This window comes from Phoxinus phoxinus (assembly GCF_949152265.1).
Source record: "Phoxinus phoxinus genome assembly, chromosome: 1".
Taxonomy (NCBI): Eukaryota; Metazoa; Chordata; class Actinopteri; order Cypriniformes; family Leuciscidae; genus Phoxinus; species Phoxinus phoxinus.
The window spans coordinates 47190606-47218251 of record NC_136876.1 but is presented as its reverse complement, the minus strand read 5'-3'; the positions used below and the strand labels follow the sequence as shown (position 1 = coordinate 47218251).

Genomic DNA, 27646 nt, shown 5'->3' with positions numbered 1-27646 from the left:
ATGCTGTTTTTTTGTTAAGTACAGTGGGCAGCTTCAATGTTATCAGTTGTTTACTAAAGGTACTTGATGTGGACAAATGTAAAAGTGATCTATGCTGATTTTGAGATGATGCAGTCTTCTTAAGATCATAGTGATCACACTAATGACAAGTATAAAGAGAGTGTGTGACAGACGTGTGAACTATCACAAAAGAATGCAAAAAGTCAGTGATGATCATTGAGGAAAAAGATTATATGAAAAAAACAATAGTACACTTAAAAATGTACTATAAAACTTACAGTATCTTACTCGCAATTTTGATTGCTAGCAAGCCTGTAAATGAGTACCATAAATCATCAACTACAATTATACTGTAAAAACAGGTAAACAAGAGCTGCTGTAAATTTACAGTTCTTTATTGTAATCTACTTTACAGTGTTACTGTAATAATGACATGCGCTGAATTAAAATCTGTGTTAAATCAAGCAGTCAGTTCTGGCAGGTCACGTTAGTCAAGCTCGCATCAGCTGACTCTCAGCTGATCCACGTCTACCTATAGGAATACGACGCCTATCACCGTATACATATAAGCTTGTTCAGTATTATCAGCAGCTATCGCATTTCTCAGGAGCTAATTACCCCCCTCCAATCCTAACTATATGCTAATTGTCAATTATATTTGTCGATAGTGGTCCTGACAGAACTCATTTTTATTTTTAGGAAACAGATAGTCTTAAATTGGTCAATTACCATTTAATATTTATATTGTCTTAGTAATGCGAGTATATTAGTATTGTGAACTTTTTTCATTTGAGTCCACTATAAAAAACATTATATTTCTTAAAATAAAATGAAGTTATCAAAATTAAGGTGTCGCTGCATTAACAACTACTTTTGAACAGGATCGTTTTACTAATCAAATAATTTTGTCTTGTGGAATATAGGAAAATAACTGATACGTCAGATAGCTTCATCAGGGTAGTACTCAATAATCAGTAGTTTAGTCTAGGATATATGCAGGTATATAATGTATGACCACCTACTTTTTAAGGGATTCTGCAAATACCCATCTAAATATGTGATACCATATGTTTATCAAACTCAAATTAGAAATGGTGAGTTATTATTTGTTTTTTGAACAAAGTTCGCAGAGGGCTTTAAGACCAAGCAGAAATCTCTGCCCACTGATCCCTCACTCCAGCTACACAGTAAGCTGAACTCGCGCACGTGGTAATCCCCTTTCAATACCTGCACTGATTTTTCCATATCAATACATGTTTTTATTCATGAGCGCAACTGACGCTATTAGCTGCTGACAATATGCTGTCTACCTAAGGACAATCGTAAAATAAAAATGTAGAATAGTCTTTTGACTGATGTCAGTTAATGTTTTAATAGATGCTAAAAGTTACTTAAATGTTATTTTTTTATTTTTTATGTTCTTAATCTTGTTATTATGGTTAGACTTTTTCACCAAAGTACTGAATGACCAATAATGTCTCTCACCATCAGCCCATAAATCTCCATATTCTTTTTAATGTGAAAAGTATGCATTTTCATTCATACATGTTTGCAACAAAATTTTGTTGAAGCCGTATATCAGATCAGATTCATTTTATTGTCATTCTAAGAGAGTATGTCACGGGGTGACGAAAAGGAAGCGGAACTAAGTTCCCGCGGGAATTATGTTCCGGCCGGACCGGTGTTACGGTAACACCGGCCCACTTCCGGGTTGCGCGTTATGTCACCATAACAACGCTAATGACGGATTGACATCTGGTGCGGAGGATTAAATGCTGGGATCTGCGCGAGGATTATGAAGGCGGAGGAACCATATAAAAAGGAAGTTCAGAGACCAGGAAGTTGGTGATTCTCACGGGGTGATTCCCACGGGTTGTTCGTTCTCCCGGTCGTTCTTCCTGGTTGTCCTCTCCTTTGACTGTGTTCCCCTGAGAGAAGTGGATCCCTTTTGACGTTTGGGCTGGCGTGCGAAGGTATCTGAGGATTATTGTGGGGTTTGGCCGTTCGGCTGTGCGGCAGATATAACAGCGATCGAGTGGAGATACTGAGGACGGAAAGAGAGTGAGTTACGAGGACCAAGTGCAGACCAAGCCGCGCCATTATCATCTGAGGGAAGATAAGTAATATGATCGTGGAATTTGATTGAAAGCATGTACCTGCACTGAGATTGATATAACGTTGTGAAGTGGATTGATCACGAGGGTTGTGTCACCGGAGAGTGTATGGATTAAGGGATCCGTTGAACTCTCGTCTTCTCCTCCGAGTGTGGGCAAGGAAACGCTTGGTCCCCGGGTCAGTGAGGAGGTATTCTCACTCTTTCGCTATTGGGTGGGACTCGATCCAGCCTGTCAGTGGAAGGAGCAATCGTTGGGTGAGTGCTGGCTCTATTTTCACTACGAGTGGATATGCAGTGTCTGAAGTGGTGTGTTTAAGAAATTGCTTGAAGTGAAGTTACAGGGTGTGGGGAATATATGCAGAGTTAATGCCGTATGCTCACCATCTCGAAAGCCCACCACTGTCACCGTAACAAAAACAACCCAGGCGTTCAGTGTGAAGATTCTCCTTACCTGCTGGACGATTGTGTGTACATGTGTTAACTTACCCTGCTGTGCAGATTGAAGGATCCTCCTAGACAAGCGCTGTATGTGATGTCGCTGTGAAGAGAGGTGGACACCAGAGTTATTCCTTGTTTCGTCTGGACCGAAGCACCTTCCAGCCGTAAGCCCCTCACTCGTTCTAAGAACATATACCTGTTGTTGAACTACTTACTCTGCTGTGCAGATTGAAGGATCCTCCTGGCCAAGCGCCGTATGTGATGCCGCTGTGAAGAGAGGTGGACACCATAGTTATTCCTTTCCTCGTCTGGACCGAAGCATCTTCCAGCCGTAAGCCCCCTCACTCGTTCTAAGAACATATACCTGTTGTTGAACTACTTACTCTGCTGTGCAGATTGAAGGATCCTCCTGGCCAAGCGCCGTATGTGATGCCGCTGTGAAGAGAGGTGGACACCATAGTTATTCCTTTCCTCGTCTGGACCGAAGCATCTTCCAGCCGTAAGCCCCCTCACTCGTTCTAAGAACATATACCTGTTGTTGAACTACTTACTCTGCTGTGCAGATTGAAGGATCCTCCTGGCCAAGCGCCGTATGTGATGTCGCTGTGAAGAGAGGTGGACACCAGAGTTATTCCTTGTCTCGTCTGGACCGAAGCATCTTCCAGCCGTAAGCCCCATCACTCATTCCAAGAACATATACCTGTTGTTGAACTACTTACTCTGCTGTGCAGATTGAAGGATCCTCCTGGCCCACGCCGTATGTGATGTCGCTGTGAAAAGAGGTGGACATAAGAAATATTCCTTGCATCGTCTTGACTAAAGCAGCTACAAGTTCTACTTACCAGGATACTCCCCCACTCAGTGGACGGGTGGCCGACTCCTCTTTTCCCCGACCGGCCACGCACAGGCACGAGCTGCCGAAGGGAACTCCACGCCTTCCCGGCGTCCGCGGTCCGATCCCGTTCTGGTTGGGAGACACAGAACCAACATTGAGACTTTTAATTAATTTTAACAAAATAAACCTTGTAAATTTTTACTCTCGCGTCTGTCTGGTTTTCCTGGTACGCTCCTCGAGGTGATCCTGGGTTTCAAGGGTGGGTGCAGTCTGGCTTGACCCCCCCGACCTGTGACAGATTTTGGCGTAAGTCGGCAGGGTTTCACCTCGGGTTGAGCGACCAGGGATTCTCGGATGGCCGACGACGAGGCACTAGGGGCCCCACCCCGAGTTATGCCAGTGTTCATGGGAAACCCCTGGGTCCAGAAATATGGAGGAAGCGAGTCAGAGGTGCGCCTTTCCGAATGGCGGGCCCAGATCGAGTATCTGGCCGGGCTACAGGGACTAAGTGCGAATCAACAGCTACAGTTTGCCCTCAACTCCCTTGAAGGGGAAGCACGGCGGGAAGTCCAAGCCGCCCCCGAAGCTGTCCGAGCCACCGCCCAGTCTGTGTTCAGATTCCTGACGGAAAGGTATGGTGACGCCACTCCAACTGCGGTTCTCCGGGCTCAGTTCTTCAGCAGCAAGCAGGGCCCCCGCCAATCCGTCAGAGCTTTCGCCCTCCAACTACGGGAGCAAGTTACCAGGCTGCAGGGACGCCCAGACCATGGTCTCGGAGAGGGTGAGACCCTGTTGAGGGACCAATTCCTGCTGGGGCTAAGGGAAGGCCCAGTACGCCAGGGCCTTAGAGTACAATTCAGAAGGGACCCTGAACTTACCTTTGAAGACCTAAAGAAAGAAGCGGTGGCATTGGAGATCGATCAGGTTGAGGTGAGAGAGCCCCCTGTGTGTGCGGCCGTAAGTAGCTCCGCAGTGGCTGTCCCCGACATGGCAGAGTGGAAACAGGCCCTGAAGCTCGAACTCCTAAAGGATGTCCGGGAGCAGATGGCAGAGCTAACTAAGACGCTCGTGGACGAGCTGCGTCCCGGGGCTACCAGGCAAGAGGTGAGGTCCATCTCGCGGGACCGGGCGTACTCGGACGGGAACAGGGACTCAGGGAGGCGACTGAATCGGCCCAACCGGCCCCAGTTCGAATGGGACGAGCAAGGACGACCTATCTGCAACCGCTGTGGCCAACCAGGCCATTACAGCCGACAGTGTGGCCCTCGAAGAGGTTCGGAGGGGGGTTTTTAGGTCGACCGGCCACAGTGGGTCGTGTGGTCGGGACCCCCTTAGATGACCCACCCGTCGGAGCAGGCTCCAAGGACAGGCTGGTTGGGCATAGCCCAGTGGTGGAGGTTCGGGTGTGCGGTGTGAAGGTGCCCTGTCTCATCGACACCGGATCCCAGGTGACCCTATTCGCGGAAAGCCTGTCGCAAGAGCTGTTCGGAAACCAGAGGATGCATGGGACGGAGGCTCCCTGGCTCTCCCTGAAAGGAGCAAATGGTCTGGACATCCCCTACATTGGCTACAGACTGACGGACTTGGAGATCCACGGAGTTATCGTGCCCCAGAAAGGAGTGATCATCGTACAGGACCACTGCTTGGGGAGTCACCGGGCCCTACTAGGTATGAATGTATTATCTGCATGTTGGGAAGAATTGTTTCGGGCAAAGCCCGCTCGAGGGGTCTCGCCGGCCGAACGACAGGAATGGGAACGTGTCGCCGCTGACTGCCGACGGATCCAGATGTCCCGGGCCCGGCAAGGCCGCGAAGGGACTGGTCGGGTAGCGTGCCGGTATGCCCTGTCCGTGCCAGCGAACAGCGAGGCCCTAGTGTGGGTACGAGTCCCCCAGCGGGACGTGGGACCGGAAGAATGGGTGCTGGTGGAGCCCCACTGGGATGGCCAGCAGGTAGAAGTCGCCAGAGGTTTGGCCGTGGCACGAAGAGGACGGATCCCGGTGAGAGTTCGGAACGGGACGCCCCATGTCGTGCACTTATACAAACACCAGCGGCTGGTCAAGGTGACGCCGGTAGAACCCCATCAGGTGCGGGAGGACAAGGATGTGAGCTTTCGCCAAGTATACCCTGCGGTGGTGGAAGTGGCCCTTACCCAAGCGAGCTCGTCGCCCCAGAGTCTAGGAGAGGAGGTGCCCGGCCACTTGAAGGGAAATTCCCTGCAAGGGGAGGAGCTGGGACCTGCACAGGCCAGGAAGCTGCGGGATCTGCTGAGCAAGTGGCAACATGTCTTCTCGGCACACGTAGAGGACTACGGCTGCACCAACGTCGTGCAACATCGGATCCCCACCGGAGAGGCAGAGCCCAGTAGAGAAAGGTATCGACCCGTTCCACCTACCCTGTATACAGAGGTCCGCACACTGCTACAGGGTATGCTCGATCGAGGGGTGGTCAGAGAGAGCAGCAGCCCGTGGGCAGCTCCCATCGTGTTGGTGCAAAAGAAGACGGGCGCATGGAGGTTCTGCGTTGACTACCGTAAGCTGAACCTGGTCACTAAGAAGGACGCGTTCCCCCTACCCCGGATCGAGGACTCCCTGGCTGGCTTGACACGCTCGGCATGGTACTCTACGCTGGACTTGGCAAGTGGCTACTGGCAGGTGCAAGTGGCCGAGGCGGACCGGGAGAAGACCGCCTTTACCACCCCGTTCGGTCTCTTTGAATGGGACCGGATGCCTTTCGGCCTCTGCAACGCTCCTGCCACCTTCCAGAGGCTGATGCAGCGGTGCCTGGGAGGCCAGCTGATGGAGTCCGCTTTGGTATACCTGGACGATGTGATTGTCTATTCCCCAGATTTCGACTCCCACTTACAACACCTGGAGCAGGTCTTCAGGGCCATGGAGAAATATGGGCTGAAGCTCCAGCCGGACAAATGTCATCTGTTACGGCGGGAAGTCAAATTCTTGGGACATTGTGTGGGTGCGGCGGGAGTTTCGGTCGACCCGGAGAAGGTGTCGGCGGTGCGAGAGTGGGCTGCCCCGCAGACGGTGAAGCAGGTCCGGTCATTCCTGGGCTTCGTGGGGTACTACCGTCGCTTTATCAAGGACTTCTCCAAGATCGCAAAGCCCCTAAATCAGTTGCTGGCTGGGACAGGACGCCCCCAAGGTCGTGGATCACCGTCTATCCTGTGGAGCCCCGAGTGTGAGGCTGCGTTCCAGCGACTGAAACAAGAGTTGCTACAGGCACCGATTCTGGCGTATGCCGACTTTTCCAAGCCCTTTGTCCTGTACACGGACGCCAGCAACCTGGGCTTAGGGGCCGTGTTGGCCCAGCAACAAGACGGCGTAGAGCGGGTCGTAGCCTACGCAAGCCGGAGCCTTCATCCAGCCGAGAGGAATGACGCCAACTACAGCTCCTTCAAGCTGGAACTGCTGGCGCTGAAATGGGCACTTAGCGAGAAGTTTAAAGATTATCTATGGGGTGCCCAGGTGACGGTAGTAACCGACAACGGAACCATATAAAAAGGAAGTTCAGAGACCAGGAAGTTGGTGATTCTCACGGGGTGATTCCCACGGGTTGTTCGTTCTCCCGGTCGTTCTTCCTGGTTGTCCTCTCCTTTGACTGTGTTCCCCTGAGAGAAGTGGATCCCTTTTGACGTTTGGGCTGGCGTGCGAAGGTATCTGAGGATTATTGTGGGGTTTGGCCGTTCGGCTGTGCGGCAGATATAACAGCGATCGAGTGGAGATACTGAGGACGGAAAGAGAGTGAGTTACGAGGACCAAGTGCAGACCAAGCCGCGCCATTATCATCTGAGGGAAGATAAGTAATATGATCGTGGAATTTGATTGAAAGCATGTACCTGCACTGAGATTGATATAACGTTGTGAAGTGGATTGATCACGAGGGTTGTGTCACCGGAGAGTGTATGGATTAAGGGATCCGTTGAACTCTCGTCTTCTCCTCCGAGTGTGGGCAAGGAAACGCTTGGTCCCCGGGTCAGTGAGGAGGTATTCTCACTCTTTCGCTATTGGGTGGGACTCGATCCAGCCTGTCAGTGGAAGGAGCAATCGTTGGGTGAGTGCTGGCTCTATTTTCACTACGAGTGGATATGCAGTGTCTGAAGTGGTGTGTTTACACAAGAAATTGCTTGAAGTGAAGTTACAGGGTGTGGGGAATATATGCAGAGTTAATGCCGTATGCTCACCATCTCGAAAGCCCACCACTGTCACCGTAACAAAAACAACCCAGGCGTTCAGTGTGAAGATTCTCCTTACCTGCTGGACGATTGTGTGTACATGTGTTAACTTACCCTGCTGTGCAGATTGAAGGATCCTCCTAGACAAGCGCTGTATGTGATGTCGCTGTGAAGAGAGGTGGGCACCAGAGTTATTCCTTGTTTCGTCTGGACCGAAGCACCTTCCAGCCGTAAGCCCCTCACTCGTTCTAAGAACATATACCTGTTGTTGAACTACTTACTCTGCTGTGCAGATTGAAGGATCCTCCTGGCCAAGCGCCGTATGTGATGCCGCTGTGAAGAGAGGTGGACACCATAGTTATTCCTTTCCTCGTCTGGACCGAAGCATCTTCCAGCCGTAAGCCCCCTCACTCGTTCTAAGAACATATACCTGTTGTTGAACTACTTACTCTGCTGTGCAGATTGAAGGATCCTCCTGGCCAAGCGCCGTATGTGATGCCGCTGTGAAGAGAGGTGGACACCATAGTTATTCCTTTCCTCGTCTGGACCGAAGCATCTTCCAGCCGTAAGCCCCCTCACTCGTTCTAAGAACATATACCTGTTGTTGAACTACTTACTCTGCTGTGCAGATTGAAGGATCCTCCTGGCCAAGCGCCGTATGTGATGTCGCTGTGAAGAGAGGTGGACACCAGAGTTATTCCTTGTCTCGTCTGGACCGAAGCATCTTCCAGCCGTAAGCCCCATCACTCATTCCAAGAACATATACCTGTTGTTGAACTACTTACTCTGCTGTGCAGATTGAAGGATCCTCCTGGCCCACGCCGTATGTGATGTCGCTGTGAAAAGAGGTGGACATAAGAAATATTCCTTGCATCGTCTTGACTAAAGCAGCTACAAGTTCTACTTACCAGGATACTCCCCCACTCAGTGGACGGGTGGCCGACTCCTCTTTTCCCCGACCGGCCACGCACAGGCACGAGCTGCCGAAGGGAACTCCACGCCTTCCCGGCGTCCGCGGTCCGATCCCGTTCTGGTTGGGAGACACAGAACCAACATTGAGACTTTTAATTAATTTTAACAAAATAAACCTTGTAAATTTTTACTCTCGCGTCTGTCTGGTTTTCCTGGTACGCTCCTCGAGGTGATCCTGGGTTTCAAGGGTGGGTGCAGTCTGGCTTGACCCCCCCGACCTGTGACAAGTACAACGAAATTCCATTTGCACAAAGTGAGGATGGATCTCAAGCAATAAGTTAAAAAAATAAAACTATATCAATAATTTCACTTCCACGCACACATCCAACACTCACACTATTCAACATATTCTGTAAACATAAATAGATGGTTTATTGCACAATCCCAGTTAGCTGGTTGATTTCATGGTAGTGTTCAGTGTAGCGATAGCCTTTGGGTAAAAACTGTTCAACAATCTAGTGGTGCGTGTTTAAGTGTTTTGTGTGTTAGCCCGAGACAGACCCCAATGCTTCAAGAAGTTGAAACCGAATGTCTTCTGGGCTGGGAAACTTGTATTCTCATGATTCGATTCAAACCGATTCTTGGGGTCACAATTCAATTACAATATTTTTTATATATAAAAAAACGTCTCGGTTACATATGTAACCCTCGTTCCCTGAAGGATGTCGTGACCGACAAATAGGAATCTCGCTAGAGAGCCGATCTACTTCGAGTGAAACTAAACGAGCCAATACACATTGGCGTGCAATCATTTGCATCAGCTGCTCAGCCTCGCAGTGCGGGTATATATGAGCAGCAGTTGCGATTGCACTTCAGTTTTTTGCTGAGGAGCCAAGCCGATAAGCTGGCTGCCCCGGCGGGTAGGGATGGGAATTGATAAGGATTTAACGATTCCGATTCCATTATCGATATTGCTTATCGATCCGATTCCTTATCGATTCTCTTATCGATTCCCATTGGGTGAGGGAATAAGAACAAATTTGTTTGTTTGTATTAACTCGCTTTAATATCTGATCAGAAGACACAGCACAGAGCACATATACACAAAGTATGTGTAGCAACCTCAGAACAAACCTAAAAGTAGGTGAGCTACTTCTCAAAGGAAAGTCCAGGGACCTATAGCCGCAGTGTTTCTCAACCAGTATGCCATGGTACGCTAGTGTGTGCCTTGAAAGATTATCAAGAAGAGTGCCTTAGTGCCTTCACATTCATTGGTCCAGACAAAAAAACAAACAAAAAAAACTGCCATTTATGTGCCATAAAAACGAAAAACACAGACTGAAACCAGTCAAGGAAGAGCAAGTGCCTTTTGGAATATTAACAGTGCTCATTTGGATTCAACCTGAAACAAAACGTGTGTGCGCTAGTGAGTGAGCGAGAGTGAGTGAGCGAGAGTGTGTGCGCGCGCGTGTGTGAGTGAGCGCGAGATAGTGTGTGAGTGAGCACGTGTGCGTTTGTGTGTGTGTGTGTGAGTGAGTGAGCGCGAGAGAGTGCGTGTGTGAGCGCGAGAGAGTGTGTATGTGCGCTTATGAGTGAGCGCGAGTGTGTGTGTGTGCAGTGAGTGCGTATGTGTGCGAGTGAATGTGTGTGAGACGGCACGCGGTGGCTGGTCGGAAAGCAACGTGGCGTCCCGTTAAAGGCCTCATTATACTTCTGCGTCGAACTTCTGCCTCTGCCATGTTTGCCGCGTTCTGAATCAAAACAACGCAGCGCGTGTGTGACGTCATGACACATTTGCAACGAGCGGAACCGATACGCGGAATCGATACGCAGGCATGCTAACGGTTCCAAGGAATCGATTCACTGGGCACCGGTTCTGAAGAAGAATCGGTTCTCGGTTCCCATCACTACCGGCGGGACATACGTCTCCGTTCCCTCCTTCAGGGAACGAGGGTTACATACGTAACCGAGACGTTCCCTATCAGTCGGTCACTACGACGTATGTCGTGACTGACAAATAGGAATCCCTACCAAAGCGCCACAGCTGCTGCACCCCATCCAGCGCCCTGTGAAAGCCTCTACACCTTCTTGCCTGGAAGGATGATAGGAGGAGGCTTACACAGAGTGAACCTGTCACTGTTGTTCCGTGATAACCCATACAGTGAGATTATTGGATAACACTGGGAAAGCGTGCCCGAACTGAAGGAGGGGAACGCTGCGGAAGCCACATTCTCAAGGAGTTAAGAACGTGTTAGGTGTCGCCCAGCCCACACCTCTACAGATATCTGTTAGCGAGGAGCCACATGCCAGCGCCCAGGAGGATGCAACGCCTCTCTTAGAGTGTGCATGCAACCCGAGCGGGCAGGGCACGCCTTGAGCTTGGTAAGCCAAGGCGATGGCATCCACTATCCAGTTGTCCATCCTCTGCTTGGAGACAGCCTTTCCCTTCTGCTGGCCTCCGTAACAGACAAAAGCTGGTCTGAGGTCCTGACGCTTTGAGTTCTGTCCACGTACATACGCAGAGCGCGAACGGGACAGAGCAAAGCCATGGCTGGGTCTACCTCCTCCAGGGGCAGCACTTGCAGGTTCACTACCTGGTCCCTGAAGGAAGTGGTAGGAACCTTTGGCACATAGCCAGGCCGGGGTCTCAGTACAACATGGTTGTTACCCGGCCCTAACTCTAGGCACATTTCGTCGACCGAAAATGCCTGCAGGTCCCCTACCCTCTTGACAGAGGCCAGTGCAACCAGCAGCAAAGTCTTCATGGAGAGAAGCTTTAAGTCTGCTGACTGCAACGGCTCAAAGGGAGCATCCTGAAGTGCTCGAAGCACCAGGGAAAGGTCCCAAGAGGGTATGGAGGGGGTTCGAGGAGGATTTAATCGTCTCGCCCACCTAAGGAACCTGACGACCAGGTCGTGCTTTCCAACTGTTTTGCCATCTATGTGGTCATGATAAGCTGAAATAACCTGATTCAGCATAAGCACACACACTATTACAGTGGGAACTTTGCTTCATCCTCATTTCCAGAACGAAACAGCCCCTCTCTCCGATGTAGCAATCGACATCTACCCTCAGCTGGAGCCTTGAATGAAACGCTAGGTTCCTCCATCTTTTTTTTTTTTTTTTTTTTTGAAGGACCAGCAATCCCATCCAGAAGCTGCACAGCTTGTGATGCGCTAGAGAGGGAGGGGCCCTAGGGGGTTGGTTCCCCGAAGGAGAAGCCCTCAGCTCTCAGGATCACCCAAGCTATTCTTCTGAAGTAGACCTCTCCTGGTGGCCACCAGGGAGGGCGCTACAACGGAGAATAGACATGGGGACCGCGCATCTAGAGCGCCGAGCGAGCGCTGGGTCGCCGTGACAACCCGCGCTGCAGCTCAACGGCACACGGCACGCCAGTGTCCCAGAGTGTCGAGCAGACCTGCAGCTGTGCTTTCACACACAAGCAGCGGCTGGCCAACAACAGAGGGGACTCAAGCTTTCTGGAGAAAGCAGAGTCAACCGGCGTGCTGACGTGGTCATGTTCCCGTGAAAACATGAACCACCCACGAACACAGTCTTACATGTTTCCCAGGCATGCGAGACCGTGATCGTGGCCGTCAGTGAGGACAGGAAACGACCGCATCCAGAAACACACGGGTGGAATGTCATCTTTAGAAAGACGCAACTCACACCCATGTAAGCTCTTTCAGGTGAATGCTCTTCTTGGTACTGAAGCACGCAGGGGAACGGTCGCAGCGGACACAGACAGGAATGTGCAACCTGTCGTGCGCTGTCTCTCTTCACGGCGGTCTTACCAGCCGTAAGAACGGCTATTTAAAGCTATTGGCGCACCGTTACCAGCTGTGAAAACAGCTTTTTTGTTTTGCTCAGTAACACAAAAACAAAAATAAAAGAGAAAATAAAGTCGACCCCGCTGCCGCGCTGTATCGCCCGCACCAGACACGAGAGATCTTCATGAAGAGCTTGCTCGTTGTTTGATCACTCAAGATTAGATAGATTAAACTGCATCGGTTGGCTCCGAAGCAAAAAGCTGAAGTGCAATCGCAACTGCTGCTCATATATACCTGCACTGCGAGGCAGAGTTAGTTTCACTCGAAGAGGCTCTCTAGCGAGATTCCTATTTGTCGGTCATGACATACGTCGTAGTGACCGACTGATAGAGAACCTGTGCCTCTCATTGATTGATATTACATACAACTTTAATTAAAGTTTTGTTGAATTATTATTTTTCTATTTTATGTCAGTTTTACTTCAATCAATGTATAATATCTAAATATTTTATATTTATTCATTTTAAATAAATTTAGTAGGAAATGGGTAATACTAGTTATATTGTTTATAGTTGTACCCATGGCACAGTTTTACCATGTCTGCTTATTATATTTAATTTTTAAGGGGCTTATTTAGCTTTTAAATAGATTTCTGGAGCTTTAATGAAGAGAAAAGAGAAGAGGGTAAAAGTAGAGCTGCAGTATGCAAACTAAACAGCAGCTACTGTCAGTGCTGATTGTTCGGGAGTTATTTAATAAAATGGTTTAAATTATACACACCTTGTAACCGCATTATTATTATACTCTAGCCTGGTGGAGACTGAGACACTGCCACTACCACTGTGAGCTAACGCATGTCTTTTGCATAACTTGAAATGTGATTGTTTTATGTGAGCGATGTCAAATCTAATCAAATCAGTTTATCAGCTGCTTCTGATGGCTGAGTTAGACACATATAATACACACTGTTGCATTCTTGATATTTAGTGATTTAGTCTCTGATACAGGATATGTTTATTCGCTTTTACAAACAGGTATTGTCCGGTACCACATCAACTATATGCGTGTCCACGTTAAGAGCTCTTCTCGGGTGTAAAAAGTACCTCAATACATAAGAGGTGGCAAGATTGCAAGAAAGGCTTGATGTGTGCCGGTAACTATACATTATTCATGACCATTTAATATTCGTTAAATATTTATATAATATAAGTATTATGGATTATATATATATAAGTATTATGGATATTTTAAAATTACCTTTCATGTAGTTTGTAATATAGCTCTAAGTGAAAGAAAACATCCTGCAAAGCTTTAAATCTGAAAATGCACCGTATATAAAGTTATTGTCTTTCAAAAGTAAGAGTCGACTCTGAGACAGTGAAATTAATTGTTTTTCAAATGAGTCATAAGCCCTTTCGTTGTGACGTCAAGACGAATACATTGGCCCGCCCACTTATTGCGTGCGCATTCACCAGGGAAACTTAAACCTCAAACCGGCAGCTGATTCCTGTGGATACTGGACAGCATCATGTCGAGGAGACGCTGTGCTCTACAATGTGACGGTAAATACTTTTTTTTCCCACTGCCCAAGGACGAGCATGTGAAGAATCTGTGGTTAAAATGTATCTTTACCATGATACTACAGTAGTATAATCTTAAACTATTCCTATTACCTTTATTTTACTGACGACTGCTTCTCAAATATCCGAGTTCAATGCAGGATTCGCAAACCGCTTGCTCTTGAAAGACGGTGTTCAAAATACTAGTTTTGAGTTTTACATTGTGTAGGTCTCCTGCTAACTGGGTCACTCATGTTATCACTGTTTTACTGAAATACTTCTGCTAATCAGCTGCCACTATTACATAAAACTCTGTCTATTAATGCAGATTGTCTGTCGTTCTCTCTAGTTTGAGAAAAGATTTAGCATAGAGCCAGATTTGTTTTACCAATGTTTATGTTACATCAGTCATTCACGCTAGAGCTCGGCTAACGTAACATTGCACACATGCACTGTTATTGATAAAGTTTCCACGTGTTCACCGCAATATATTAGAAACATACTCGGTAAATAAATTGGTACAAGTAATATAATCGGTTGATGGACATGCACTTGTTAATGCTGATTTTGAGGAATTGCAACATATCATAATGTAACGTTACCTCAAACCGAGTAGTGAGTCACTGAAACATCCTGCTCGAGTCGTCCTTGCGATGGAGGTTCGGGTTGAATAACTAGTTCTTCTGGTGTTTCATCATCGGACTCGCGCTCGGATTGATATGGTAAAATCGATGTCATTGTTTGTTACTGTGTTTAGTTTACGGTGTAGGAAGCCTCAGGACACGCAGAGCTGTTTTTGTTTTCAACGTGTGCTGTACGCCGTAAACCAATCACAGCAGACTGAGCTGTCTGGCCAATCAGAGCAGAGTAGCTCACGGAAAGGAGGGATTTAGAGAGATTGATTCATTTGGGGAGTCGTTTGAGAATCATTGAAAATCTGGTGATGTGCAAATGTATATTATGAGAAAATGAAACAGTTTTTTTACTTTTGATGCATGTAAACCTGTTGTAGGAGACTCCAAAACAACATTAGGAAACTTTAAAATATCATTATAGGTGACCTTTAAGATATTGATATAGCAACTCCTGTTGTCAAGTAAGCTTCATTCAAAATGCTTCTTCCGTTGCAAGTCCATGTGCTCTCTAAACTGTCCTGGTGCTGCACTGCTGCCGCCTTTGTTCCAACAACATCATGTTGTTAACAAACATTTAGAAAATCAATTTTTGAATTTTGTGAATTGATTCAGACCTTTTCAGTTTCCCCCCTCATCCTATTATCTACTGATTTTATTAGCAACACTCAAACAATGATACACTTGGCATCTTAAAATTATTAAATACTGTTTTGAAGTTTACTACAAACAATGCAACAAAGACAATCAAACCCATTATAACCAGTTATGCTGTTTTCACTGGATGAGGTGTGACAACAATTCCCTGACAGTAAACCGATACCTCGTTCTGTTTCTGATGAACTCTAAGAGATCGCGGTACTTCTGACCTGGACAAATTAATTTGGAAGGTTCGATTTGTCGCATCCAGTGTAGACATGACGTGATATTAAAAGTCAATGTACTTACCTGTGTTACTTACCTCCATAAAATTCTTGGAATTGCCATATCTTTCAAAAAAGATATTTTGAAAAACCGACAGGAAGTGGAGAAACACAAAACAGCCTGTTGTAAAATATGAAATATAAAAAAGTAATTTAAACATTTTAGTTCAGTTGTTAACAAATAAGAAAAACTGAAGAGCATTTAACCCCCTGGACTCAAAATACTCTGTTGATTTTGATCTTACATATAAGTGTTATACATCATTCGATTCTGTTAAGTGTCTATTTTTTGTGCATACTCACAATAAAAACAAAGTGTTGTGCTTTTTGCCAAATAAAGAAAAATAAACATGATGCGAGTTCTGCCTTCTCTTTGTCAGTGAAGTCCATTCTAAAACGCGTCCGAAAATGAACTGAAACTAAGCGAATACACAGGCATACAGGCACACAGGCATAAAGCTTTAATTATCTTCTTTTAAATGAAGTAATTTATATAAAAAACAAATATTCTCAATTTATGTAATCTGTATGAAAAGAGAGAGATGTCAGTCGTTCTCATTTTAGCTCATTATAGCTCATTAAATGCTAATGTGACCACGCCCACGGAGAGCGCGCGCTATCCAAACGCAAATTATCTGAGGCAATCGATGCAAACACCCATAAAATTAAACGCATCAAGTTTAATCGGACTCATGTACTTTACGACGCTGTGAGGAATAATACTATCGTAATAATAATCCTGGGAAGTGCTGGTTTAGTTTTACTTAGAGGAGCAATGGATCCAGCTGAGGTGGAATAGTAAGTTCTTTATTCTTAAGTGCTTTGTTCTAATCGCGACATGCAATAGTGTCTGCAAACCGCAAAAAGACTGTTTAAATATGAATTGCGTGTCTGTGTGATGAATGAATTGCACAGATGCGTGCTATTGTTTACTACAGAACAGCTTGCATCTGTGCCGTATAAGCAACTTATTAAACTGCAAATTAACATTTATATGCTAATGTTTAGACAATATTTCGTTGATTAGTTTTGGATAGATTATAAAGTTTTGACTGTAAAAAAGACTACGGTCACATCAAATATGCTTTTGTTCGCCAATTTCTGCTCATGTTAAATATATAGTATGTGATGTTTTGTCAAAAATAAAGTAGGTATATTTAATTATCAAATAAGATTTTATTATAGTGTTTTTTCCAATATTCAAACTAATTAATCATTAACTTTGAAATGCGTATGATAAAATTTATACTTTTTACAAAGAAAGATTACATTTGAAATATTTTTAACATTTTAATTGTTGTTGATGAATGTGAAAACTTTTTAATAAAATAGCAAAAACTATATTTAAAAGGTAGATGTAAGCAACATCTTAATAGGTCAGTATAAGCCTTCTCATTAAATTATGTATTATTGTTTTTTATTAGTGACACATTTGGGGAGAGGATATATTCCAAAACATTCTGATAATACAGTATGAGAATTAACTGCATAGTTACTAGAAATGTTTCCTTGGATATTATACAATTTGCATGCATACAAAATAAGTCCTCCCATTCTTGCTTGTGGTACCCAGTGACATGAATGAAAGGCTCATTATGCAGCTCATTGTGCAAGTCATTGGCCCTGTCCAAAATGGCACACTCCGGACTTGTGGACTTCCTCAGAGTCCACACTTTGGTGGCGTCATGTGCAGACCTATAGGGCCCTTGGCGCGAGTGCACGAGGGCGCATTGAGAGGTATTTTTGGGACAGACTCGATCGTCACGCCGGAAATAGGAAGACGGTCTGGTTGTTGTTTAAATATTATATTTCTACATTTACATATGACTCAGTAAAGCCCTGACATTCGGTTCTATTTATTTAATGAATCATAATGCGATCGTAGCCTATTATTCAGCAAGCTATTTATGTTTATATTAAATATAAATATATATTTATATTTATGTTTGAGACATTAACCACTGGTTGAGGACCATACTGTTTGTATAAACTGTAGGTAACAACTGGTAAAATGTACACCTAGGTCATACAAACCATAATGATATTTACACTTAAATATTTTCTTCTCAGCCATGTTAACAAATGTCCGTGAGCGAAAGCTCCTCCCATCCGTTGTCTGATTTGCCTTTTGCAAGGATTCCTGGGTAGTTAAAGTGCGTGAAGCCTGCATCCATGAGGGCTTCGCGGAAGACCGCTTCAAGGGTACAAAGGGGACGCTGCTGAGCACACTTCAGAGCGTTAAAATGAGGATTGGGACGGCCTACGGACTCGTAGACTCAGCGAGCACGCGCAATTTAAGTCCATGAAGTCCACAATTTAAGTCCATGAAGTGCGCCATTTGGGACAGGGCCTAAGTCTTGTCAGGTGTGAATCAGAGCATTATGCATGATCATTCACGCCTCCACGCATTTTGCCTTTCCAAACAAAACGTGTCTTACAAAGTTTAAAGTAATGTATTGTTTTATGTGAATTATTAGGCAGGATGATTTTCAGATCATTTTGAAGCAAAAACTGTAGGCGACAACATCCATTAGTCAAAAGTCTCATGGACACATATTTAGTATGTGTTTTGAGGCCTTATTTCAGAAACTTTAAGTTTTAGTTTATTCAATAACCATGCATAAACATTATTCTCTCAAAAATACAAACATGTGCATACATGTTGCTCACATATTATTGTATCCCTGTTTGTGCTAAATATAGTGCAATTACACCTTTGCCATTAATATGTTTATAAGCAACTGAAAAAAGCACAAATGTCAGGGCATGTCAAAACATCTCAACGACCCCTAAAACACCTTAGACCCCAGAGGGTTAAAAAATCTGCTGCAACCCATATCTGACATAAAATAACAAACACAAGACAAAATCACCATCTAATGTAGAATGTTATGAATGTAATGCTATTTTACATAAAATACAATTTAAATACAATTTTAAACACACATATATTTTAAAATAAATACCTATTCTTTAATTTTCCTATAATCCTTTAATTAATTCATTGTGAAAAAAGTCTTTGTCATGCAGAACACAGAACAAACCTACTGTTCAGCTGCAAGAAATACCACACTAAATGTCTGCAGTCTAGTGCTGCTTCACACCCTAGAGTACGGTTCAGTCTGTATCAACGAAGCACTGTGACATTGTTCTCATGAGCTTGATGTACCAGTGAACTGTCTTGTCTGAAGTTTTGAAGTTTTCTTATTTTATTATATGTGAATTTTTTTGAGAAACCTGAACTGTGAGCATAAAAAAAGATAGACTCTCAATATAGATCTCTAGATATGGACGTTGGTCCACTTATTGATGACCATATAGCTAAATCCCCAGTGTTAAATTAACACCCCTTATGCAGAGTTCACACTGCACAAATTATTTGTTGTACCTTGAGATCCAGCAGTGCTTTTATAAACTGAAGTTTTTGAAAAACACACACAGACATCAATAATCTGCATATGAACCTCAAGAATGGAGACAATCAAACAAAATTATTCATGTTGCAGTGTATGATGTAAGCCACCAATCAAACCTCATCCGTGGCTCCCATCATGAGCCCCTTTCACACAGAGATTCCGGAAAATACACGGATAAAGTGACCCGGGATTTGACCCGGGTTCGTTTGAAAATGGTTCATTCACACTGCCAGTGATTTGCCGGAATCAGAGAGCGCGTTCACACACAACCCGGGTATGTCCCGGATAGACGCGTGACGTTATGATGTGACATATAAGGTACGCGTCGAAAAGCGGAAGTGTTTGCATTGCTTTGAACAACATGGCAGCTGATCAGGCATTAGATGTTGCTGTTCACACTTTGTTGTTTATGTACAACATGTTTCGTGGTCAAATCACATTTTTATTTTCGATTTTGAGTTCTTTTCAACGTGTTAATTCGATACGGAATACGCTGGAAGTTAAATTGGCGGAGAGTATGAAAGAAAATGAAGCCGCGAGACGTAAAGCACGGAGACGCCATCGGATGCTAAAAGCTACAGTTCTTTGTACACGGCTCATGCAACTGGGTGTTTCGAAGAGAAGACTGTGGATGGTACGAAGACCTCAAGGGGCTGTGTTTTGGTCAAATGTCCTGGAAAACTTCAACGAAGATCAGTGGCGGCAGCACTACGACATCATCACTACGACACACCCCTTACGGCATTTGTCCTGGCTTTTGTTCACACAGTGCGCGTTCCGGGTCTGAACACGGCAATGTTACTAGGTCCCCAACCCGGCATCGATCCGGGCATTACAGTTTTTTTCAATCGCTAACAAGCGCTTAACCATACTTCAGATAATTTTTCTAAACTCTTAACACAGACTCACACCTACAAAACACAATTGGCCAAATGGATAATTTTCTTCTCAAAAACACATTTTGTTAAATATATACTAACTCTTCATTTCAAAATAGAACACATCTTTCTCTGCACACACTAACTTTACCAAAACACTGAAAATCTGACTCAAAATGAAATTATTCTGTCAAAGAATAACACTTGTTTTCACTTCACAAGGTACATGCAGTCAAACAAAGTACACCACGTTTAAAAATACTGGCTATTGTTGACATTACAAAAACTGCATAGACTTTTATGTTTCTTGGTTGGGAACTGTATGTCCACATGTAGTAATGTTCACATTCAAAAGCATTCCAGTAAAAGCAAATCATTTACTGTTTACTACAGGAGGTACAGTAGAAACACGGTTTGATAGAACAGAAAAAGTTTTACAGTATTGCTTACAATGAACAAAATATCCATGAAACACACAAGAGCATTCTGAACAAAAAAAAAACAAAAAACTTTGTACTAAAAAAGCACAAAATTACTGTATCTAATCTCTGCGATCGTCAGGGTTAGGCCACATGTTTCCATCAACATCACATCTGATATTATCCAAGGCGATGCAATCATGAACTGTGATGTCCCTGCACCAGCATCCATGGCTTCAAGGAGGGACATCTGGTCATGTGGCTGATGGTCATAAACCGTCCACCTCCATGCAGAAAAGAACTCCTCTATGGGGTTGAGGAAAGGTGAATAGGGTGGAAGGAAGAGACTTACCAGTCTTGGGTGGACTTCAAACCATGTTGTTATTGCTTGAGAATGATGGAAAGCCACATTGTCCCAGGTAATCACAAAGGTCCTCATGTTTTAATGAGAACCAGGCGCTGCTCTGGAACCATCATCATTCACGCGCTGGTGGAGATCATTGAGAAAGGCAAGGATGCGCTCGGTATTATAGGGTCCACTGGCTCACTGCACCTCTCACTGGGCCTGCTCTTCTCCCTTCTCCTCCTTTTACTGTATAAGTGTCAATGTAATAGAAAAAAATAGCCCCTGCCACTCTAAGCCAGTCTAAGCCAGACTGAAATCAGCTGTGGTTGGCACAATTTACCCAACATAAATCAGCTCTGTGTCAATTATTTAATTGTTTGTTTATTATCAGCTGAGATATATTGTTTTTGAACTGATCATTGCAGAAGCAGAGGTTTTTATACTGTATCTAAGGTTTGGAATATTGTTTTTGCTATTGTGGGATGTTGTGTGTTAACATTCGTAAATACTACAAAAACAATCCATAGTTTTGTTGGGAGGTATAGCTTGTCTGTTAAGAAAATGTAAGCATTATGGAAATGTGTTCACTGACTGCATATTGTGTGAAAACGACATGAAATGTGTGAATGGTATGGCCACAAAAGACCGATGCTGTGATAATTGTGTTTAGAGTTTTGAAAATGTGACAACTGGCTGGACAATCGCTTGTTAGCGACTGAAAAAAACTGTAAACCCGGGTCGTGTTTGCGTTCACACAGAAGGCGTTCCGGCAATTTGCCGGCAATTTGCCGGGTTCAAAGTGCTGTGTGAATGGGGCTAAGCATTGGTTGTGCTGAATTGTCCTGTAATTTTCATTAATGGTTCCTGTTTGCTTTTATTTTGCTGTTGTTTTGTTGTGATTGCTTTAGTAGCTTGTTTTGTGATGTTCAGAGTTTATCTGTTTGCCAGTTTTTTGTTTATTGTCACCGCTGTTGAGAATCATATGCTGATTCCTGATGTCTGTGTGTGTCTAAACAATAGCGTCTGTGCACAAGGTAATTTTGAAATTGTTCATATTGCAGAGTTGGATCTCAAGCTGTAAAATCTAGGGCTGGCCTTGACTAAAGACTTTTCTAGTCGACTAGTAGTAGTTAATTTAACCCCCTGAGGTCGGCAAACGCGCGGGCACGTTTTGCTCGTTTTTTTTACATAGCAGCAAAATAGACCTAAAATACTCCGTCAGTTTTGGTCATACAGCCTTAAAAAATATGAAAAAATAAGCTGTTAAATGTCTACTTTTTTATGTGTCCACTTACAATCGAAATAAAACATTGTGCTTTTGTAAAATAAAGAAAGTAAACAGGGAGTGCTTTCTGCCTCTCCGTCTCCGTGAACTTTTTTTCTAAAGTACTTCTCTAAACTCAAACAAAACTCAGCGAATACTATTCACTCAGACATGAGCTATATATCTCTATAATCATTTAAGTGTGTAGTTTTAAATTATCTAATTCAAAACTAAAAGAAATATTCTCTGTTTATGTAATCTATATATAAAGAGCGAGAAATCAGCCGGTCTCATTATCTTTCTGCCAGCTCATTATCTGCTAATGTGACACGCCCACCGAGAGCGCGCGCTATTCAAACGCAGATGATCTGAAGCAACACATGCAAACCAGTCAACGCCCACAACAGCTGGACAACACACTCGCTGTGAGGAATAATAATATCGTGATAATCCTGGAAATTTTACCTCAAACGTGCTGGAGTAGCCTAACAACGGATCCAGCAGCAGATCATCAGTAAGTGCTTTGTTCTAATCGCGATATGAACTGGTGTCTGCAAACCGCAAAAGACTGTTTAAATTTGAATCGCGTTTCTGTGTTTGAATGAATGAACGGCACATGCTGTTGTTTACTCCAGCTCGCGCGTGTCTGTGTGTGAATGAAACTATCTATAGTGCCTACTGAGATGAGTAAAAATCGACTGAATACGTTGAAATAAAATGTCTTTGGATAAGCAACATATTAAACTGCAAATTAACATTTATGCCCTAATATATATTAGCCTATAAAAGACAATATGTTACAGACTAAATATGAAAGACAACATTTCGTTTTGGATAGATTATAATTTTTTTACTGCCACATCAAAACCTAATTTACAAGGTGCAAACAAAATCTTAAAATATCAATATAAGCCTTGTCTTTAAATTATTTTTGTGTTTTATTAGTGACAAATTTGGGGAGAGGATAGCCTATCCAAAACTTTCTGAAAATACGAATGAGAATTAACTGCACAATTACTAGAAATGTTTACCTTGGATATTATACAATTTGCAAGCATACAGTTTGTGGAAAACTACACTTTTTTCAAGATGTTTCCAACTCTGAACCAATTCTGTAGTTATATATATATATATATATATATATATATATATATATATATATATATGTATGTGTGTGTGTGTGTGTGTGTGTGTGTGTATATATATATATGTGTGTGTGTGTATATGTGTGTTGTCTTTGCATCTTGTGGCTCAGTGACACCTATGAAATGCTCATTAGTATGCAGCATTAGCAGGTCTTCTTTGTCTCTCAGGTGGGAATGAGGACATTATTCATGACCTTGTTGGATCATTCACGCCCACCTGCATATTGCCTTTCCAAACAAAAAGTGTCTTACAAAATTTAAATCAATCTATTGTTTAATGTGAATGATTAGCCCGGATGATTTTCAGATCATTTTAAAGTAAACACTTTAGCCGACAACATCCATTAGTCAAAAGTATTGTGGGAATATGTGAAGTTTGTCGTTTGTGGTCTTATATCAGAACATTTAAGTTTGAGTTTTTTGAATAACCACGCATAAATAATATTCTCTCAAAAATGCAAACATGTACATGCATGTTGCTCACATATTATGATAGACATGTTCGTGCTAAATAGAGTGTAATTACACCTTTGCCATTAATATGTTTATAAGCAACTGAAAAAAATACAAATATCAGGTCATGTCAAAACATCTCAAGGACCCCAAAAACACCTTAGACTCCAGAGGGTTAAGCCATTAGTTGACTAAATCGCGCGTTTATATTAATAAGCCATAAATCATGATAATGTGCCTTTAATTGCTTATAATACGTATAGCCTAATCAGCACACAAATTCAAACATAAAGCAAATGTAATAATTAGGAATGTTATTATGAATGTCTAAACATTTTAATTTTAATAATTTTAACAATTTAATTTCAATAGTAATTTATTGGTAATGTTTTCTGTGTTTCCGGCTGCAGAGATTAAAGGTCCTTGCACACAGAGTCTGAAATTTTTGCATGCTTTTTTTCGTATTCGTCATTTGGTGGCTCTGAATTATCAAAACACCTCTAAAATGCTTGCTACAGATGCAAAACAGCTCCGAAAATCGAACCAGATTCGAATTTTTTTTTTATGACGAACAAAACTTTCGGAGACTGTGTAAACGTGATTGACACAACGTGAGGTCGTATTTATTTTTTAACATGCAAAAGTTTCATAGGAGAATTTCGTACTCCGTGTTAAATCAACGATGCTGACTCTGTGTCATCTCTGCAATAGTGGACGCGCCTATATGCACGTTTCATGCGGATTACATAATAGACAAAATTTCAAGCTTTCTATAGATATTTCTCATTTCTGTGAGGCAAGTATACGCTGAGTTTCGGTTAATTTATGTGATGCACTCAAGTTTAAGACCAAATCGAGAGAAAGCGCCATTATTTTAGCAAAGCACAACATTTGTTGTTATTGAGAGTTTACACAAATAAGAGTAGACTCCTTACAGTTCACAGTACTCTTATCTGTATGACCAATAATAACGGAGTATTTTAAGTTAAATGCAAGTGATCGTGCTGGCGCCTGTTTGTCATGCACTAAGAGCTCTCTCCACACAAACAATAAGATATGTGCCTAAAGTAGCGCACATTTGTCTAGGTTAACTTTAGAGCGAGCAGACTTGTTAAGTGCTGCTACTTGCGTGTTTCAAGTGATAAGCCATATTTGAGGTTGATAAATGATAGGCGAATGTTTGGATGTTAACGATCTGTCTGTTATAGTCTGCGTGATTTCACCACTTTTTCAAGTAATTTTTTTCTGCGAATAAAGGACTAATACAATTTTGGTCGACTATTAGGGGGCAGCTCTAGTAAAATCACAGGGCTACAATCACCAATACTAAAGTTACAAATCAAGCATTTAGTAAGAGATTTAGACTAACTGAATGACAACAGTAAAACAGGCCAATACATGATGACAAAGTCATCATCAAAGTATATTGTGACCAGGACATTAACCATAACAAATGTACACAAAAAACACAAAGTTGGAGCAGCCAGAGAAAAAATTATATTAAAACGTCTAGGATCAAGAGGCCAACTAAAGCAAACACTGATCACAATAATGGTGAAACTAAAACTAAACTTTCCATAGATAATTAACTTCTAAACCTCTATTTCTTTCATCCGTCTACAAAAAGTTCTTATTGAGAATAAACAGTCAAACTGTTTAGCAATAAGTGCAATAATGTGCAATGGCTGGAAGTCAGTTGTATTTGTTGTGTCTCTCTTTCTTTCTGTTCTTGTTTTGCTTTCCTTCAGTGATTCTGTTCATTAACATCAGGAGTCACCACTACTTGTCAATCATCACTTAATTCATAATTTAATAATCTGATTAACTTCAACACTGCTAGTGTGGACACATATGTACACTTAGGGGTGTTAATTTAACACTGGGGATTTTGCTGTACACTTTTGAATTTGCTGCTGAGATTTGCACAGAGAGTATCTCATGACTGAACCTTGATTTTATTAAAATCAATTAGCCTTACAAAAATGATTGTCACAGATTTGACCCACAGGTTGCCAGTTGATGAGCCCTTTTGGTTATTATATATTAACACTTGATGTTGTTGTAGATTATCAGGCTGTTTGGTGACCGAGGAAGGTTGTGCTGCTCTGGCATCAGCTCTGAGTTCAAACCCTTCACACCTGATAGAGCTGGACCTGAGCTACAATCACCCAGGAGATTCAGGAGTGAAGCTGCTCTCTGATACACTCAAGCATCTGGACAAACTCAAGTATGTTGATCATGTCTGCTGTGTGTATGAGAATGGTTGCATTGCATTGTTTTTGTGATTGTCAAGAGTAGTTTTTTTTTTTTTTTTCACAAAAAGACTGCACAGAAAACCCAACTAGCTTTAAAACGATGGTTCACTGTAAAATGAAAATGAATTCATCAATTACTCATCCTGGTGTAGTTCTAATGCTGTAAGCCCCCCTTTCGTTTTCAGACAACAAAAGGAGAATATAAAAAAAATGTACTGTTTGCGCTCATCCACACAATGGCAGAGAATAGCAACCAGCATAAAGCTTTTAAAAAAGAAGCAAAAGTGTCAGAGAATGGTCAAATGCTACACGTGTTGTATATTCCAAGTGATCTGGGGGTATACTATAGGGTTTGGTTTTATCTGTGTATTATTTAATAAAAATCGTGACCTTGACCGTTGGTGAGAATCTATTAGCGCCACAGTTCATGCCGACTCATCCAGAAAACTTATAAGAAATCAAGACAAAAAAAAACTCGACATTAAATACAACCCATGTACTTTCTTCTCTAATATTAATACAAGTCACAGGGTAGTGATGACAGTTTGTGTGTTCCTTAATGTTTCAGTGTGTGCATGATCATCTCTGTGTGTGCGCGAGTGACTGTCTCATGTGTGCATGTGCTTCTGAAACTGCCTGGAACTAGCCCTGACAGGCTAGACAAACTATCCTTGTTGCACAATTGCTTAGCCTCCATTAACAAATGGATGGCAGACAATTTTCTGCAACTAAATCCAGACAAAACTGAGGTGCTGATTTTTGCCCCTGACAACATTACTCCTAATGTAGGAGCCATTTTGAGTTTAGGTTAATCTAAATTGTTGTGCTATTGGAGCACTGGTATATTTTGTTAGATTTAGGGTCCTTTATTTTGTAGGGACTTTGTCCGCTCCAGTAGCAAATCCAGTAACAAAAGATAATCCACTCCAATAGTGAACTTGAAAAGGTAATGTTCTCAAAAGCTCCAAAACTTTGTTGCGCCAAAGAAGGTCAAGAACTTTGCAATCGTTTACGCTGCTTCACAATCAAATTGTTTGGAACATATGGAAGCATTTGTTTGACTGTTATTGAAGCGTAAAAGTTTTTTGATACTTTGGAGTCAACAAAGTTTTGGAGCTTTTGAGAACATTACCTTTTCAAGTTCACTATTGGAGTGGATTATCTTTTGTTACTGGATTTGCTACTGGAGCGGACCATGATTTTTTGTTCATGCACATATAAGCTTAAATGAATCCAGATGAGAATGAACTGAGTTGAAGATAACTGTGCTGTGTTTTTTGTTTTTGTTTTGCTCTCAAAAAAGCTAAAATATGGCTGACGACAAACTTAAAGAGCTTTGCGCAACGCGCAGAGGAAAACTTGGCGTGTGTACACGTAGAATGAATGAATTAAAGGAATTATTAAAAGGTGGAGATATCGAAGCTGTTGACACAGGCATTGAACAGCTCCATGTGGCATTGGACGAATTTAAAGATGTGCATCAATCTGTGCAAGTGCTGTATGAGGAAGAGGAAAAGAAAAGTGACAATGATGATTGGTACCAACCAAAGATGCAAACCTTTGAAACATTTTTGAATGAGGTAGAAATGTGGAAGAGTGCTCAAAGCTATGAACCCCAAACTGTGGTGTCTCCTCTGGACAGTATATCCGTTGTGGCAGCACGTGCCAGTAAAGTAGAACCTACACGTTCTGGTGCCAGTGTTGCCTCAAAATCTTCGTCCGTGACTTCCGCACGTCTAAAAGCTGAAGCTGAAAAGGCAGCTCTATTGCAACGTACTGAAGGACTGAAGAAAAAACACGCCTTGGAAATGGAAAAAACTAAAGTGCAAAATGCAATGGAAAGAGTTGAACTTGAAACAGAGTTGGCTGCAGCTAATGCAAAGGTGCGAGTGTTACAGAGCATTGATGCTGAATCTATGAACTCTAAACTCATATCAACAGAATTTCCAGGAAATGGCATGAATGCGTATCTGGAGAGCAATTATGACAGAACCAAGGAACATTTTCATCCAGAACCCTCACCAGTGGAATATGCCAGAATCTCTACTGTTCCCAAAACACCGTTGCAAAAGGTTTTTACACAGGATACAAGACCA

At 43.0% G+C, this 27646-nt stretch overlaps 1 protein-coding gene across 1 annotated transcript in view; it reads left to right on the top strand.

Annotated features, from left to right (window-relative positions):
- Positions 1–27646, top strand: part of LOC307003469 (NACHT, LRR and PYD domains-containing protein 3-like) — an 85265-nt gene that overhangs the window by 20486 nt on the left and 37133 nt on the right. Inside the window, exon 7 of the mRNA XM_079621889.1 lies at positions 25361–25522. Within this exon, the coding sequence (XP_079478015.1) occupies positions 25361–25522 (162 nt within the window). The remainder of the gene's footprint in view (positions 1–25360; positions 25523–27646) is intronic.